The sequence below is a fragment of the Panicum hallii genome, chromosome 5 (genome assembly GCF_002211085.1).
Source record: "Panicum hallii strain FIL2 chromosome 5, PHallii_v3.1, whole genome shotgun sequence".
Lineage (NCBI taxonomy): Eukaryota > Viridiplantae > Streptophyta > Magnoliopsida > Poales > Poaceae > Panicum > Panicum hallii.
In genome coordinates this window covers 4,256,989-4,272,629 of record NC_038046.1, presented here as the reverse complement: position 1 = coordinate 4,272,629, position 15,641 = coordinate 4,256,989, and the positions used below count along the sequence as shown (strand labels likewise).

The 15,641-nt window shown below is 46.3% G+C and overlaps 3 protein-coding genes across 3 annotated transcripts; 1 reads left to right on the top strand and 2 right to left on the bottom strand.

Moving 5' to 3' along the window:
- The first annotated feature begins 1,010 nt into the window (after positions 1-1,010).
- Positions 1,011-2,436, top strand: LOC112893787 (stearoyl-[acyl-carrier-protein] 9-desaturase 1, chloroplastic). Its single transcript, XM_025961280.1, has 2 exons — positions 1,011-1,580; positions 1,656-2,436. Exons 1-2 carry the CDS (start codon positions 1,011-1,013, stop codon positions 2,223-2,225), a joined length of 1,140 nt encoding a protein of 379 aa, XP_025817065.1. The 3' UTR covers positions 2,226-2,436.
- Positions 2,437-2,682: 246 nt separating this feature from the next.
- LOC112894986 (pentatricopeptide repeat-containing protein At3g21470-like) lies at positions 2,683-4,503 on the bottom strand. The gene has a single exon (XM_025962841.1). The coding sequence runs from the start codon at positions 4,406-4,408 to the stop codon at positions 2,774-2,776; it is 1,635 nt and encodes a 544-aa protein (XP_025818626.1). The 5' UTR covers positions 4,409-4,503; the 3' UTR covers positions 2,683-2,773.
- Positions 4,504-4,916: 413 nt separating this feature from the next.
- LOC112891493 (CHD3-type chromatin-remodeling factor PICKLE-like) lies at positions 4,917-14,665 on the bottom strand. Its single transcript, XM_025958376.1, has 24 exons — positions 14,530-14,665; positions 14,058-14,168; positions 13,860-13,988; positions 13,614-13,739; positions 13,377-13,505; positions 13,190-13,306; positions 13,012-13,110; positions 12,630-12,706; positions 12,492-12,543; positions 12,058-12,131; positions 11,695-11,976; positions 11,092-11,156; positions 10,236-10,645; positions 9,295-9,419; positions 8,968-9,160; positions 8,783-8,871; positions 8,028-8,197; positions 7,790-7,944; positions 7,023-7,081; positions 6,607-6,699; positions 6,408-6,520; positions 6,186-6,306; positions 6,026-6,053; positions 4,917-5,942 (listed from the first exon to the last, which is right to left on the bottom strand). Exons 1-24 carry the CDS (start codon positions 14,663-14,665, stop codon positions 5,170-5,172), a joined length of 3,726 nt encoding a protein of 1,241 aa, XP_025814161.1. The 3' UTR covers positions 4,917-5,169.
- Between the last annotated feature and the right edge of the window lie 976 nt (positions 14,666-15,641).

Sequence of the window (15,641 nt, the reverse complement as noted above, 5' to 3'; positions counted from 1 at the left end):
ATCTGGCGGAGACGGACGACGCGCTCGTCTTTTTCTAACCAGACCAGAAGATTGCAGAAGGTTTGGCAGCGGAACGCACTCCAGTTGCTGCGAGACGTGGTCGAAGACCTTGCGCGGGCGCGGTGCAGTGCAAAGCCCCCACGAAAACCTCTCGGTTTAGGTTTGAAGATCTTCTCATCGGTCTGGTTTTCCCGCACAGCTGCCAGCGCAGGACAACCGAAGTGGGTGGGCTGTGGACAAGTAAGCCGGTGGGCTGGTGGCGTGGCAGGCTCCACCAACTAGGCGGTTTTCTGCTGCGAGAAGCGTGGTACACCGCCCGCCAACTCGGCGCTTGCGGCCTGCGGCACGCATCCGCCGCACGTGCCACCCCACGCAGGAGGCTCCAGCTGTAAAATCCAGGGGCGGAGCCGGAGCACGGTGTCTCTCCTTAATCCGCCTTCGCTAATCAGCCCGGGCCGCTCGGTTAACGCCAAAAAACGAGAGAGAGAAAACGCCTCGGTCACCGACGCACCGGTCAACAGCAACAAGGCACCAACGGCGACATTCTTCCATCAGGAGGAAATCAACCAAGCTATCAAAACAAACAAAAAAACAAATCTGCCCCCAATTAGGTCCCTTTACCAATGTGAGCGCCGAACGGCTCGAGCTAGGCGGACGGCCGAGATCACCGCCCGTCGTCCAACTGTCCCCTCCTCGCCGCTCACCGGCGACCGGCCAGGCAGGCAAAGTGGCAAACCCAGGTGTCCCGGACAGTTGAGACACCCACAGGATTCGCTAGGCCCCGACTTCCCGCTGAAACCCCCCGCAAAACCACTGCACCCACCGGTTTTCCGCCCACCAGCCACAATCCAGCTTGTCGCGTCCGGCCGCCCGGATTATATACGCGCACGCCGGCGTTCGCTCGCCGACCAAGACAGCAACCCACTCGCATCACTCCACAGTCACAGTCACCGCAAGGCGCAAGCAGCCTCCTCCTCCCGCGTCCGGCGCAGCGCAACCGGCCCCCGACGATGCAGGCTCACGGCATGGCCGTCCGCGCACGCGCCCCGGTGGCGGCGGCGCCCGCCCCCGCGCGCCGCGGGCGGTGCCGCGTGTCCGCGGCGGCGGTGGCGGTGGCGGCGCGCGCCCGCGTGACGCACTCGATGCCGCCCGAGAAGGCGGAGGTGTTCCGGTCCCTGGAGGGCTGGGCGGCGCGGTCGCTGCTGCCGCTGCTCAAGCCTGTGGAGGACTGCTGGCAGCCGACGGACTTCCTGCCGGACTCGTCCTCCGAGATGTTCGAGCACGAGGTCCGCGAGCTCCGCGCGCGCGCCGCGGGGCTGCCCGACGAGTACTTCGTCGTGCTGGTGGGCGACATGATCACGGAGGAGGCGCTGCCCACGTACCAGACCATGATCAACACGCTCGACGGCGTCCGCGACGAGACCGGCGCCAGCGCATGCCCCTGGGCGGTCTGGACGCGCGCCTGGACCGCCGAGGAGAACCGCCACGGAGACATCCTCGGCAAGTACATGTACCTCTCCGGCCGCGTCGACATGCGCATGGTCGAGAAGACCGTCCAGTACCTCATCGGCTCCGGCATGGTACGCGTCCGTCGCCACCATCTGGTTGCCTGGATCTCGCAATGCCCATCGTCGTGACACTGTTTCGAATTTCAGGACCCGGGAACGGAGAACAACCCGTACCTGGGCTTCGTGTACACGAGCTTCCAGGAGCGCGCGACGGCCGTCTCGCACGGCAACACCGCGCGGCTCGCCAAGGCGCACGGCGACGACGTCCTGGCGCGCACCTGCGGCACCATCGCCGCCGACGAGAAGCGGCACGAGACGGCCTACGGGCGCATCGTGGAGCAGCTGCTGCAGCTCGACCCGGACGGCGCCATGCTCGCCATCGCGGACATGATGCGCAAGCGGATCACCATGCCCGCCCACCTCATGCACGACGGCCGCGACATGGGCCTGTTCGAGCACTTCGCCGCCGTCGCGCAGCGCCTCCGCGTGTACACCGCCAGGGACTACACGGACATCGTCGAGTTCCTCGTCAAGCGGTGGAAGCTGGAGACGATGGAGAGCGGGCTCTCCGGCGAGGGCCGCAGGGCCAGGGACTTCGTGTGCGGGCTCGCGCCGAGGATGCGGCGGGCGGCGGAGCGCGCCGAGGACAGAGCCAAGAAGGATGAGCCCAGGAAGGTCAAGTTCAGCTGGATCTTTGATAGGGAGGTGGTTGTCTAGGCACTTCGTCTTGGTTGCTGACTTCTGAGTTTGACATGATCAGGTCATGTCGCTATCTGTCAGTGTCTTTGTCACGATGTGTTTATGTATTCGAAATGCAGTAATAGTGCTTTTCTGGTTCCACAAAATTCGGAGAATGTATGTCCTAGAATCTTGAAAAGCGTTGGTACGATTTCGAGCCAATGGATTGATCATGGTAACATAATTTAATCGTGCCACTGAACTGACAAGAGCGTGCAACGGACCAAAAAACTGCAAAGCGTGTACATGCATTGATTATTAGTTTTGTTCCCCATTTTACTTACATGGGTCTATGCTCTGTAATTATTTAGTTTCTAAAGTAAACACCTGGAAGTTCAGTGATTCCAGTCCACAGGTTCTAGCACAGTAAAGTAATGATCGCTATCTGGATTTTTTTTTTCTTTGTCAAATGCAGCAGATCAAGATCTTTTCTTCGTGGGTCAGTAACTGATATCAGATTTCTGAAAAAAACCTGAGACAAAATTGTTAAACAGACTTAAAGCAATGTAGTGTAGTTGCACATAACTCTACTGTCTACTGCCTGCATACACTTGGCATTCAGGAATGCCTAGCTCAAGCGAACTGCAGCCAGGAGTCTTCTCTATCCCATGGCGCGCCATTTTCCTCCGCAGTTGCTCTGCCTGCTCCCACCTCGCCGAAGCAGCCATGATATTTGACAGCATGATGTACTCTGCATCATTAGACGACGTGCGAGCAGAATGTAATCGATGGATCTCATCCGATACCAATCTTGACATCTCTGCGTCACCATGCACATTGCAAGCTCCAAGCAAAGATCCCCAGATCACCTCGTTAGGTTCCTCGGGTATGCTCTTGACAATATCGTAGGCTTCCTTCAATTTTCCAGCCCGGCCTAAGAGATCAACCAGGCAGCCATAATGCTCCACTCCAGCCTCAACTCCATACACTTCGAACTTGTTGAAGATTCTTAAGCCTTCGTCCACAAACCCTCCGTGAGTACAAGCTCCAAGAACGGCAAGAAGTGTGATCACATTGGGCTTCTGCTCCGAACACTCCATCATGAAGAACAGCTGAAGCGCTTCTTTGCTCCGACCATGGCTAGCAAGTGCGGAGATCATGGTGTTCCAGCATTCAGTGTTCTTCCATCTCATGCTGTCAAATATGTCTCGTGCGTACGCGAGGTCACCGCACTTGGCATACATGTCGATCAGACCGTTATTCACAAAGTGGTTCTTCCGGATATGCTTCCGCTTGATGAATTCATGAACCTTCTTCCCCTGCTCTAGCGACCCGAGCTGTGCACAGGCAGATAGCACGCTGGCCATAGTGAACTCGTCTGGCTTGATCCTCTCCTCCAGCATCAAATGGAAAGCCTGCAGTGCCTTCTCACTGCACCCGATCTGCGCATACCCGGCGATCAGCGCGTTCCAGTTCACCAGGTTCCGCCTCGGGATTCTGTCGAACACAGCCTGCGCAGCTTCGGCGTCGCCAGCCTTGAAGTACCCAGTGACCATGGACGACCACACGAAAGCGTTCCTCACGGGCATCCTGTCGAACACCTCCCTCGCAGCCTCCATGTCCCCCGCGGACACGTAGCCGTGCACGACCACAGTCCAGGTGACGACGGTCCGCATGCCCGGCGGCGTGGCGTCGAACCACCTCCGCGCCTCCGCCATGTCGCCCCTCTCCGTGAACCCGCGGATCAGCGTCGCCCACGTGACGGGGGTCCAGGACCGCATGCCACCGAACAGCGCCAGGGCGCCGTCCGTGTCCCCCGCCGCGGCGTACCCGGCGAGCAGCGCGTTGCAGGTGACGACGTTGCGGTCCGGCGTTTCGTCGAACGCCCTGCGCGCGTCCGCGAGGGCGCCGCACTTGCAGTACATGGACACCAGCGTGGTGCCGACGAGCAGGTCGCCGGCGAAGGCGGACTTGAGGGCCTCCGCGTGGAGGGACCTGCCGAGTCCATGCTCGGCCCGTGAGGCGGCGGCGGCGGCCTTGAGGAGGACGGGGAGCAGGGGCTGGTGGTGCGTTCGCCGCGGCAGGTCCCGGGCATAGACGAGGGCGGCTTCCCGGAGGGAGGAATGGGAGGCGTACTCTCTGACTAGATGGGCCCACTTTTCAGGGTCGTGGGAGCCGCTGGTCAGGTAGATGGCGTGGAGCTGCCTCGCTCGGTTGGCCATGCCAGCGGCCGTACTAGGGCCGTAGGCTCCTGAATCCTGACGCTGCCCCCGCTCTGGGGCTTATATATGGCTGATGCCAGGGTGAAACCCGCCAACAGCTTTGCTATGCGGCATGTATCGGCAGAGAAGAAACGGGATCGTATTAGCTGACACGTTCCACAATCCACTTGCTGGTTATATGTTAATAACTTTCCCTCTTAATAGCAGGTTCTTCACAAGAAGGGATTTCAAACTATACAGCGACCGTTATCTATCATGGTACCGTCAGGCTGGTGTCAATGGGGGCGGTACCACCACCCCCCTGTCAGCCCGGCTCAGGCGGGAGCGAGGAGAAAGGCGGGGGGCGGAAGGGAGAGAGAAGGCGGGAGCAATCCCGTCGGACGGGAGCAGACATATAACCAGACGAGAGGGGTAGGGCGGGAGTGACATGGCGTGTTTCTATTGCTTCACGCGAAGATTGAAATAATTAAATTTGAAAAAGAAAAGCTGACATGGAGATGACATGTATTGCTTCTCACCTGCATTGGAGGGGTAGGATGAAAGTGAGGGTGAGAGCTGATGTGACGGGGAGATATCTCCCCCCACCACTGGACTCAAACTCGTATAAGCGGCAGCAGGATGTCATATGGTTTCACCGCACGTTAGCCAGTTACATAGCTTAAGTGTGACCATTCCTATTCAAAAGACTACAACCTGTACCAAGGACGAGTACCAAAAGACAATGAACCCATGTAGAGGGCTAGAGGCTATGTGCATCCTCGTCAGGTGTCAGCAACAGTGGGCTTGGCATCGCCTTCGTTGTCATCAGGTGAAGATGAGATGCTCCTTGATGAACCCTTCAAGGCTTGAAGTGCAGGAATTGCACCTGGATCTTCAGTTGCAAAAGTAACGTTGGGAGCTTGGGCTTCATGTGCAGTAACTACAAGTGCAGAAGTTAAAGTGTCTGCCTCGTAGTCGTCGTTGTCGGAAGAGCTGCTACTTGAGGTTGAAGAACCCTCTGGAGCATACATGTCATCGCTATCCGAGTTCTCTACCGCATCATTGTAGTTAACAACTCTCCTTTGCCTCTTACCACGGCCTAAATCCACCTTGGGGGTAGCTGGCTTAAGAACTCTGAGATCCTCAACCTTGGGGGAACCTGGCTCTTCATCCTCAGCACCATGAGCAAAGCTCACAATGCTCCCAAGATAGCCATTGTCTTCTTTGGAGCACTTCTCCTCAGAACTAGGGTCTAGCTTCAGGAGATTCTCGATCGCCTCGTCATCATACTGGATTGACGTGGCACTGACCTTTTTTCTGTCAATAATTGTCTTGGCTCCATGGAGCAGTATAGACTGCAACTCATCTGCATTTGGCTTCTTGGAAGAGTTCATTAACATATTCTCTATAGCCAATTTCTGCTTGGACTTTTGCAGTATCTTCTCTTCCACTGAACACTTCGTAATGAGCTGGTAAACAACTACTGGTCGGGTCTGTCCAATCCGGTGCGCTCTGGACTGTGCTTGCAAGTCCATAAATGGGTTGAAGTCAGGATCTGAAAACAGGGAATCAGTAATTACTGCACAGAACTATAGGTGAGAAGTCTCCATAGAAGAACACGTAACAGAAGTTACTCACCATATATAATCACTCTATCAGCACCAGGCTGCAAAAGCAGAGTAAACATTGTTAGATCAATGGCACAAATGAGCTTAGGTAATTGCTGGTACAAAAATCACCTAACAAGATTATACGCAAGTTAACGAAACTAGTATGGACAGAGTATTAGAACACATACAAGGTCAACGCCAAGACCACCAGCACGAGTTGACATCAAGAAAATGAATGTCTCACTTTCAGCTCTGTTGTATTCTTTTATGCTTTCCTGTCTTGCTGACAGTGATGTCTGTCCATCAATGCTGCCAAATACAGCAGACATGGGGTGGACCAAACGAAATTTAGACCTCCATGTTATAACAGACCAAAATGCATTGAACATTGAAAGATCCAAGAACCATACCGTGCATATTTGTACCCAAGGTCACAAAGAAAATCCTCAAGGATATCAAGCATCATGGTCATTTGAGAGAAGATCAGCACACGGTTTCCTCTTTCTTTCAGTTTTGGAAGCAACTGCACGTCAGCATTTTTTACAAATTATTACTCCCCACTAAGTTGAAAGTTTAGCACAAGCTCAGATGAGGTTCAAGATGGGGAACCTTATGAAGCAGTTGAAGCTTCCCTGATGCAGCTACAAGAGAAAGGAAAACATCTGCAGCTTGCTGTTTGGTTTCCTGTCCTTGAAATAGAAACTGAAAAATATAGTCACAAAATTAGATTATTAACCATCATGACAGCTTACAAAGCAAACATCACATCTATACCAAAAAACAGTTCTATGTAATGCACAAATCATCACAGTAATCAGTGATTCATGCTTATACTCCACTGCAAAGGCTCTATTAAGGGAAGCACTTGCAACATTTATATTCTGCTCACAAATAATTATCAAAATAAGATATCACCGTTGAGAAACTTTTCAAAGGGGAAACAATCATAGAAAAACAGAGGAGAAGAATATATTGAAGTGAATAATTATCATTAAAATATCAACTAGAATGGAAAGAAAACCTACTGGATGATTGCAGCATTTTCTCAGTTGCATAAGTATGTTGTTCAGAGCAAGCTTCTTGCCTGCAGAAGTATACACAGTTAGTCTAGATGTAAAACGAGAGTTAGCAAGGACGTTGTAACATCATAAGCTTAATAACAAAGAGGTCTATAAATTTCACACAAAAATGTCTATGAGCTCCAATATTAGAAAGCTAAATAAGATGTCATTTTGTAAAAAGTAAAAAATAATATTAGAAAGCTAAATAAGGTGTCATTTTGTACAAAAAGTAAAAAAATAACAAGGTGAAGGAGCTCTCAGCTAGTCGATATTGACCTTGCGGAGCTTCAATGAGACAATGGCATGAATAACCAAAGTTTGCAAAGCAAAGGACTGATCTTTCTGTTTACTGAATAATGAAAATCGTGGCTCTCCTTGCATACTACTTGCACATTCTCAATATTCAGAAGTGGGCAAGTGGCTGCCTGCACATTCTCAATATTCAGAAGTGGGCAAGTGGCTGCCTGAGTTGGAGCCATCGAATGAGGAAAAACAGAGCTCGATGTATGTGTCAAATGTGTCCATTTACTTGTAGGGCGCAAGCAAGCACATCAAGAGTATTCTCCCTTTAGCTAATACCTGTGGTTTTGCTCATATAATAGCATTTACAAAAAACATTGTACACCAATGTGGAGAATCAAATATGTAGATAAAGCAGTAATACCAGGTGAAAGTTGAATAGATTACAATAAACCAAAGGGGAAAATGCAAGAGCAAGTATTTGCACTGACCATTTCTAATAGCCCCATTCAACTTTGAATAATTCTTCTCTAAAATATCAATGTAAAGTTCTCTCTGGGAATCTGTCAGCGCACATGGAACTTCCACCCACTTCTTTGTTGGCATGGAATCTGTTAAAACATCAGACTTCATTCTCCTCAACATCCTAGCAAAACAAACACGTATGAACTAAGAACCCACATCCAACCAATGAACTGGACAGCATTTCCTATTAGAGATGAAAAACACCTAGGCTTTAAAATATCATGAATCCGAGCAATTTTCTCTTCCATAGTCAACTCGTTTCCAGATTCAATATTTGTGAACAGGCCATCAGCATTGGGATCAGAAAACTCATCTGGATCAATATAATGAAGTAATGAAAATAGCTCCAGCATATTGTTCTGCAACGGTGTTCCCTGTGACATGAGGAACATTATTTGAATGTTATGTTCACCTTTGAAAATGAAACCAGAACCCCTCCCCGCAGGAACAAAAGGTAAGACAGACAACATGACAAGTGGCATTCCTTTTTAGAACAATTCATCAATGATTCCACATCGCATAGTGAAGTTTCATAGTCCATAATTCAGATAACCAAACTTTGAAGACTTGTTTAAAATGCCTATGAAGAATTGATTGGTATTATTGAAAATAATTCGTAAAAAGTAGATTTTTCATAATCCCAAACACAATTAAGATTGCGTAAAACTTACAGTTCCTTTAACTACTATCAAGCTGTCATGGGCAGTAACAAGCTCAGTTCTAGGTCTACCAATGATATTTAATGAAACAACAAAATTGGCAACCAATGATATTTAATGAAGCTCAGTTCTAGGTCTACCAATGGGCAGTAACAAGCTCAGTTCTAGGTCTACCAGTGGGAAGTAACAAGCTCAGTTCTAGGTCTACCAATGATATTTAATGAAACAACAAAATTGGCAACATGCCACAAAACTCACTTCTAAAGTTCAAGAAACCTGCATAGAATGAACAAGACTTACTGTAAGTAGCAAGCGAAATTCAGAACTATAGCGTTTTAGGCAAGTTGCAAGGTTGCAATCAAGCTTTTTCAATCTGTGAGCTTCATCAACTGAAATGAAAACAAGGAATCGCACAAGCTTTATACATCAATAGGAGACGCTTAAGCAGTAGATAACCCAAACACAGCTATATCAGAAAAACTTACTGACAATTGCAGACCACTTAAACTTCTGCAAAACTGATTTATCAATTTGGACAAATTCATAGCTTGTCACAAGAGCATCAAATAAAACCCTCCCTTCAGAAGAGTACATTTCATGAGCTTGAATGCACTTCCTGGAGTCCTTGTCTCCTTGATAAACAATAACGTTAAGATCACCTCCCCAGCGCCCAAATTCCTATTTAAGGGCAGTCATAAATTTCTTTAAGAAAATACATCCGTATATACATATTGCATAGCAAATAAATTCCTGCACCTTTCCTGACAAAACACTAAGGATAACATGGCAAGATTACATAAGGATTTACATACCTTTTCCCATTGCAATAGGATGCTCTTAGGAGCGAGAACTAGTGCAGGAAATGCCGTAAACCTTTCCTTAATAATGTGATTGAGAAAGCAAACAACTTGCACAGTTTTGCCAAGACCCATTTCATCTGCCATTACAAAGAGATTTACCATGATTCATGATTTTGGTAAAATAAGATAATATAGTCATCAGTTTTGTGGTCAGGTATGTTCTGCAATAACTGATTATGAAGACATGTGAAGTGGGCAACATATTAGGAGCAATCTGCCTCCATGGAGGAATTATGCAATCCAGCTTCACTTTAGGCACAAAAACATGACATATTCAGAAAAAAAAATGACGTTTTAGTGATCTGGGCTGGGCATTAGCAGCCACAGCACTTTGAATGTTCAACTGCAGAAGCCACAGCCACATGCAAGTTAGTCGGTCTAATAGTTTGCTTGCTTGTTAGATAGAGTTTGTCAGCGGCGTTTCTTAGGACTGGTTCGATAAAAGATGAGCTGGCACATTCCATCAAACCGAACAAGACTAAGCATTCTTCCTTGCTGGGCTGTGGACATAGGCTCCCAGGTGGCCATCTCCCCCTCAAACTATTGGGTGCAAGTGCGACAGGTTTGCAGCACCCTTTAATATTTTTAACTTGATAACTATTATGTGCTTAGTGAGTTAAAAATAGAAGAGTTTGCTGTAAATATAATTTGTTTGTTTCTTTTAACCTTCTGTCTTCATTCAGCTTTTATCATAATTCTTATTTTCATCTGGAATCAGACAGCAGGCCACTACAACCTTGTGCTTCTTGAAGTTTAATAGTTATTAAAAAAGAACATACAAGTACAAAGCATGACACGCATTACAGCCTTACAGCTCACGAACTATGATAGTTATAATAAAAATTAAGTATGAAGGGAACCATGCATAACAGCCTTAGGGTTCATGAACGTACCAGCAAGAATAACATTCCTCCTAGTTTTGAAGTTATCAAATATCCATTGCAAACCTTGATGCTGGTAGCCGTATAAAGCACCATTGTGGATCTCTTCCGTAATCACCCCTTCTAGGCATACTGGGCTGACACAATCAATTCTTTTTAAAACACTTTGATGCCTTTCAACAAGCTTGGAAATGGCAGCCTGCACACCTTCCGTGCAACAGGACTCCCATGTAGCCTCGCAATAATCAAGGCCTTTCCACTTCACAAGGAACTCATATTCCAGAAAGTCTTTGTTATCCTGAATGGTAGTCAAGATGTCACATGTACTATCACAACCAGACTTCCTCCGACAAGCAATAGCACGATCTACTTCAAACCACTCAGGTTTCCGTTGATCCTCTACATAAATCTCTTTAAGCAAGCTGTCACAGATAATTTATAGAATTATTAGAAACAGAAATGAAAAAAAAGGGGAAACAGCGTTTGTTCATGACACAAAACACATGTAGCTATAAGGAAAAAGGTGATTTTAGAAATACAACAAGCAACTGCCTATATTATCATTCAGAATTTTGTAACCACAAATCATTCAAGAATGTGTTCACCAGCTAAAAAAAATTGTTTTAACTCAAGACATACAGTAAGCCAATATTAGTAAACAGAATAAAGCAATGGAATGGTTACCTACTTATAATAAACCTCGGTTATCTATTTTCTATTGACTGTTTGCCAATGGTGTACATGATTTCTAGTGAATCAGTGAATAAAAGTCAGTGGCATATATGGACATATATGGTTGCACTGAAATAACAAGAGCAATTGTAAAATTGTGGATGACTTAAGAAATCCAATAGTGCGCAATACTTACATGCTCTTTTTCAGATAATTCTGTACTCGTATACGATCAAAAACTTGAAGCCATTCAAGTGGAACCTGAAGCAAGTGAAAGTAATTTTTTTCTCAACGTATGATTATCAGAATGTTCATGACGATTCCCCTTGATAATGTTCTAAAGAATCATGGCATGACATTCTGTTTTATGAACATTTACATACCTATAAATAATACATAACTTTAAACAATTCCAACTCTTGTGTGGGCAAAAGTTAAAGGTGCATCCAAGTTTGTCCATACTAGCAATATTTTTTTACAAGAGTACAAATGAAAGAAGGTTTAATTTAACAGTACCAATATGCACTAGTATGACAAGTAGTGTCAGGCTTCTGCTAACATCGATGCACATTTTCTAAACCATGAAATATTCCTATCCTGGACTCTGCACCATGAGGTGCAGACTGCCTTCAACAAAACCATCTGGATAAAGCTAAAATCCCATCAACCAGATTCCTTTTATTTTAGTAAAAAAGATATCGAAATTAAATCACTAACTGGGCTGCCAATGAAGCTGCTTAAAAATTTGGATATAGCAGAACAAGTTATCGTATTTACATTAAGAAAGGATAGGGCATACCCAACAGTCATGATGATGAGAAAGTGAATGCCATTTTACAAGGAATTGATATTGGAAACCAGATTCCTGAATAACCAGCATTCTGTGACCTACGTATCTCTGTATTTTTTTCACCAAATTCTCTTCTGCTGCCCTTGCCAACAAATTTTGATTGATTTTACACAAAGAACATTCAGATGTAAGAACACCATCTTGCAATGGAGGATCTTGGCAGAATGTGTGGAAGCTGCCAGAACAATTAGAATTCTGGCACCGAATGATATGAGAGCTGGCAGTTCCACTCTGGGAGGAGAGCAAAATATCCAAACAAGGTGTTACATATAAGGATATGGAAATAAGGCAAAAAATACAAGGTTGCCATACCTTACAAATCGAGCAAATTGGTCCATGAGAAGATCTTTTGCTAGACTTTACAGAATTGCATAATAATTCATTATCTGAAAGAAGCAAGCTAGTAGTAAACATAGAAGGCATTTTAATGATCAGCAGGCCACAAGCATCTGGTGTTTCAGACAGGTTATTAATCAGAATAAGATGTACTGGGATATTCAGCCTGCACATGAGCAAAACTGAAATCTTCAAAAAACAAATTGAAGGAAGTTATTAGTAGGATCCTTTCAGTTTAATGTTTCTATGTTACTCCAAAAGATTGGTATAAAGCACATACAAGCATAAGCAAGAAAGATATGAAATGATTGTGTTTTGGTTTTCTGTACTTCATAAACTCTTGACTGAACTCATAGGTCACAAGGGCAGGTAACAAACTCTTGACTGTTAGCTAATTGGATGGTTATTACCTGAAGATGAAGATGTTGATAGCATTGACGAAGAAGCTTTGGTGCAGCTCTCCTACAAAAGAAGAGGAAACATTCATCACTATTTCTGAAGAAAGACTATTTATCGCTTTATCAGGAGAGGCATAAACGTTCACATACATTAGAAATGTGATCCACTTTCTGTTTCTCTAGTAGTCGCTTTGACATTCTTCTGCATTGAATTGCCTTCCCATAATCTGTGAGAGAGGATTTCATAAGTTAATGTAAAATACAGCTGGATTATGTTAACTCCTTTGTATTTCAATCAAATGTGACCTAAGTAAAGCAACTAAGAGCTGGATTCAAAAGTTTACAGGTTATCTCAACTGAACAAATTAACACGAAATCTAGTAAAGCAGGTTAGGTTAACAATGCAAGTTCCCCAAAAATAGTGTCAAAAGGACAAGCTGCACAGTGCATCAAAAAGAAGCAAACATCTCTTATTAAATTGTTGCCCTTGTCTCAAAAATGAAAGAACCTTAACCCAAACACGTCCACTTACAATTTACGGCATCACTGTCATCTCTATCATCATTTGAGCTAGATCGAGTTCTCAACTTGTAGCGCTTTGATCTTCGACGGGGTGCAACACTGTCTTTATCTGCATAGCATAGACTTAGAATTGTGTGCACATGCATACTGGTGGCCTCTTGCTAACCAAGGGACAACTTTCGTCTTACCATCATCAGAGCTGCTCCTCCATGTATCCTTATCTTCACTCACCTCACCATTGGCAGATTCAGATGTATACTTCCTTTGGAAGCGCTTTGTTCTTTTTGGAACTAACCTTCTCTTCTCTGAAAACACATACTAAGCCATCCATCTTAAAAAAATCAGATGAAAGGCAGGTTGATTGTCCAGACTTACCATCCTCTGAGCTACTACGGCGGTCCTCAAAAATGTCACTGTCAGTATCCCCACCATCCAAGTCTTGAATCCCAATTAGTTTAGCCTGTAGGCGCTTAGATCTTCTCTGCTGGCCCAGTTTTTGGCCATCTGATGTTAAAAAGAGTAAACTGACAATGTAAGCCAAAATGAAAACAAAACATACTTATAGATGAGCATCCTAACTTTATGCATGAGGAACTCGAATTTATCACTAACCATCGCTGGCAGAACTCTGTTCGATCTCCTTCACGACCTTAGCCTCACTCTCTGCCACGCCACTAGAAATATCCTTTAATATCTGGCGGACCTTCAAACTCCCACAGGGAGATAAGTTGCCTGGATCTTAGAAAAAGGAAACATTTTAATGAACACCAAATCAGACACCTCGGAGCATTGGATGGTATCAATGAAATATGCTATTCCAAAAAATATTGAGTGATCAAAATTTTATCAGATAACAACCTTCAGTGTCACTATCCTTGACGTCCACAGCAACATACTCCTTGGCGTCTGCAGCGTTGCTCTCCACTGTTTGTTTTCTAAGACGCCTCAGATTCCTTGTAGGAGTTGGCTCCCCACCATATGCACAATCTGAAAGCCGCAGTCAGCCAAAATTCTAGAACCCACAGCGACATCATGCGTTTCAGGTTCCAATCTCACCTTCCTCGGTGGCGTCGCGTGAGAGTGCTTCCAAGCCAGCTTCCACGGTGTGTTCCGCGCTTGCGATTTCTTCAGTCCGCCTCTTCATCCGTGGAGAAGACTCATCTCGGTCTGAAAAAAGAAATATTTGTACGAAAACATCAGTTTTCTGATCCTTAACGAAAATGTAGAAACACATACGGCATTTGTCCAACGAGTACCCCAACGAAAACCCCAGCCCACCCGAAGAGAACAGTTGAAATAGCGGGGGGTTTGTTTCCGATCATGCGCAAAACCTACAACTGCTTCTGCACGAAAGGTGCGGCTTACTTCCGATCCAAACCCAAAAAAAAACCTCCAAAATCCTAAAATGTTCCGACCTAACGACCTCCTACCTCAGTGTCTCAGCAATCCAACATTCCAACCAAATGCCCCCCAAAATGGCGAGAAACTCGAACAATCCATGGCAAACAAAAACTAACGGTTTACTCACCGTCGCAGAGGTCGACCACCTCGGAGTCCACGTCGCGCTTGCGCCGCGTCCCCGCGGCGGCGGCGGCACCTCGCCCTCGTCCTCCTCGCCCCCGGCCGCGCCTCCCGCCTCTCGCCGATGACCGCGCGGGCGGCATTGGGAACCTTAGGGTTCTTCTGAATCCGAACGACGCGAACGAGGAGGAGGCCTGCGTGCGGTGGGTGTCGATTTTGGGGGAACAGACGTGGGGGTGGGTTTATAGCTCACAGCTTTGAGCGCTGGGCGGAGAGAATGGCGGGAGGTCCACGAGGCCATCATTGGCAGGTGAACGCGGTGTATGCTAATGGTAAGCCGACGTGTGGGGCCCGAACGGAGGACCTTGCTGTGGTTTCTCGTGGGGCTCGTCCACGGGAGTGGCACGTGGGCTGGAAGGCGAGGAGGCGGGAAGTTTTGGGGCCAGGATAGCGCGCGGGGATGTGTGTACGGAGAGTTCGTGCGGTGAGGCTTTCCGCTGACCGTACGTTTGAACTGCGGGCGACTGATATTCGGCGACCGTTTTTCCGCTCGGTAGATCTTTTGTGCTTGCGACGTGGAGTATAGCCGGTAACGGATATGAGCATAGTGCTCTCTTTATAATCTAATAATTTAGTTTTTATATATATTTAGTTAAAATTGAATAAGATCAGAGCCCAGTTCTTTTAAACCCGACCCCTAAATTATTTAGACTAAAATTTATGATTCTTTACCATCCCTACATGAAGCATATCCGGACAAAAATTCTGCTTCAGAGTTCGAAATGTTTCACCTACGGAGTACTTACCCGACATGAATATGACTTTTAGATGAAACAACTCCGAACATGCCGCATGCATGGTAAATACTTGACACTCAAAATTATTTCTTTGTGAGTTTAGAGTAATATTTTCAGATCCTATTATTTCTAAAAAGGGGTCCTATAAATGGTCCCATTAGCAACGGCTCTAAGATTTGACATTATATCATCCTCTTCATTGTCAAATTATCGTTGCTCATCATGAGCAACTAAGTTTTTAAAAAAGATAAAGAAGTCTTAAGCCATAAATACCTTATACATTGGTCCGCAGAATACGATATACAAGTCATCTATTCCCTAG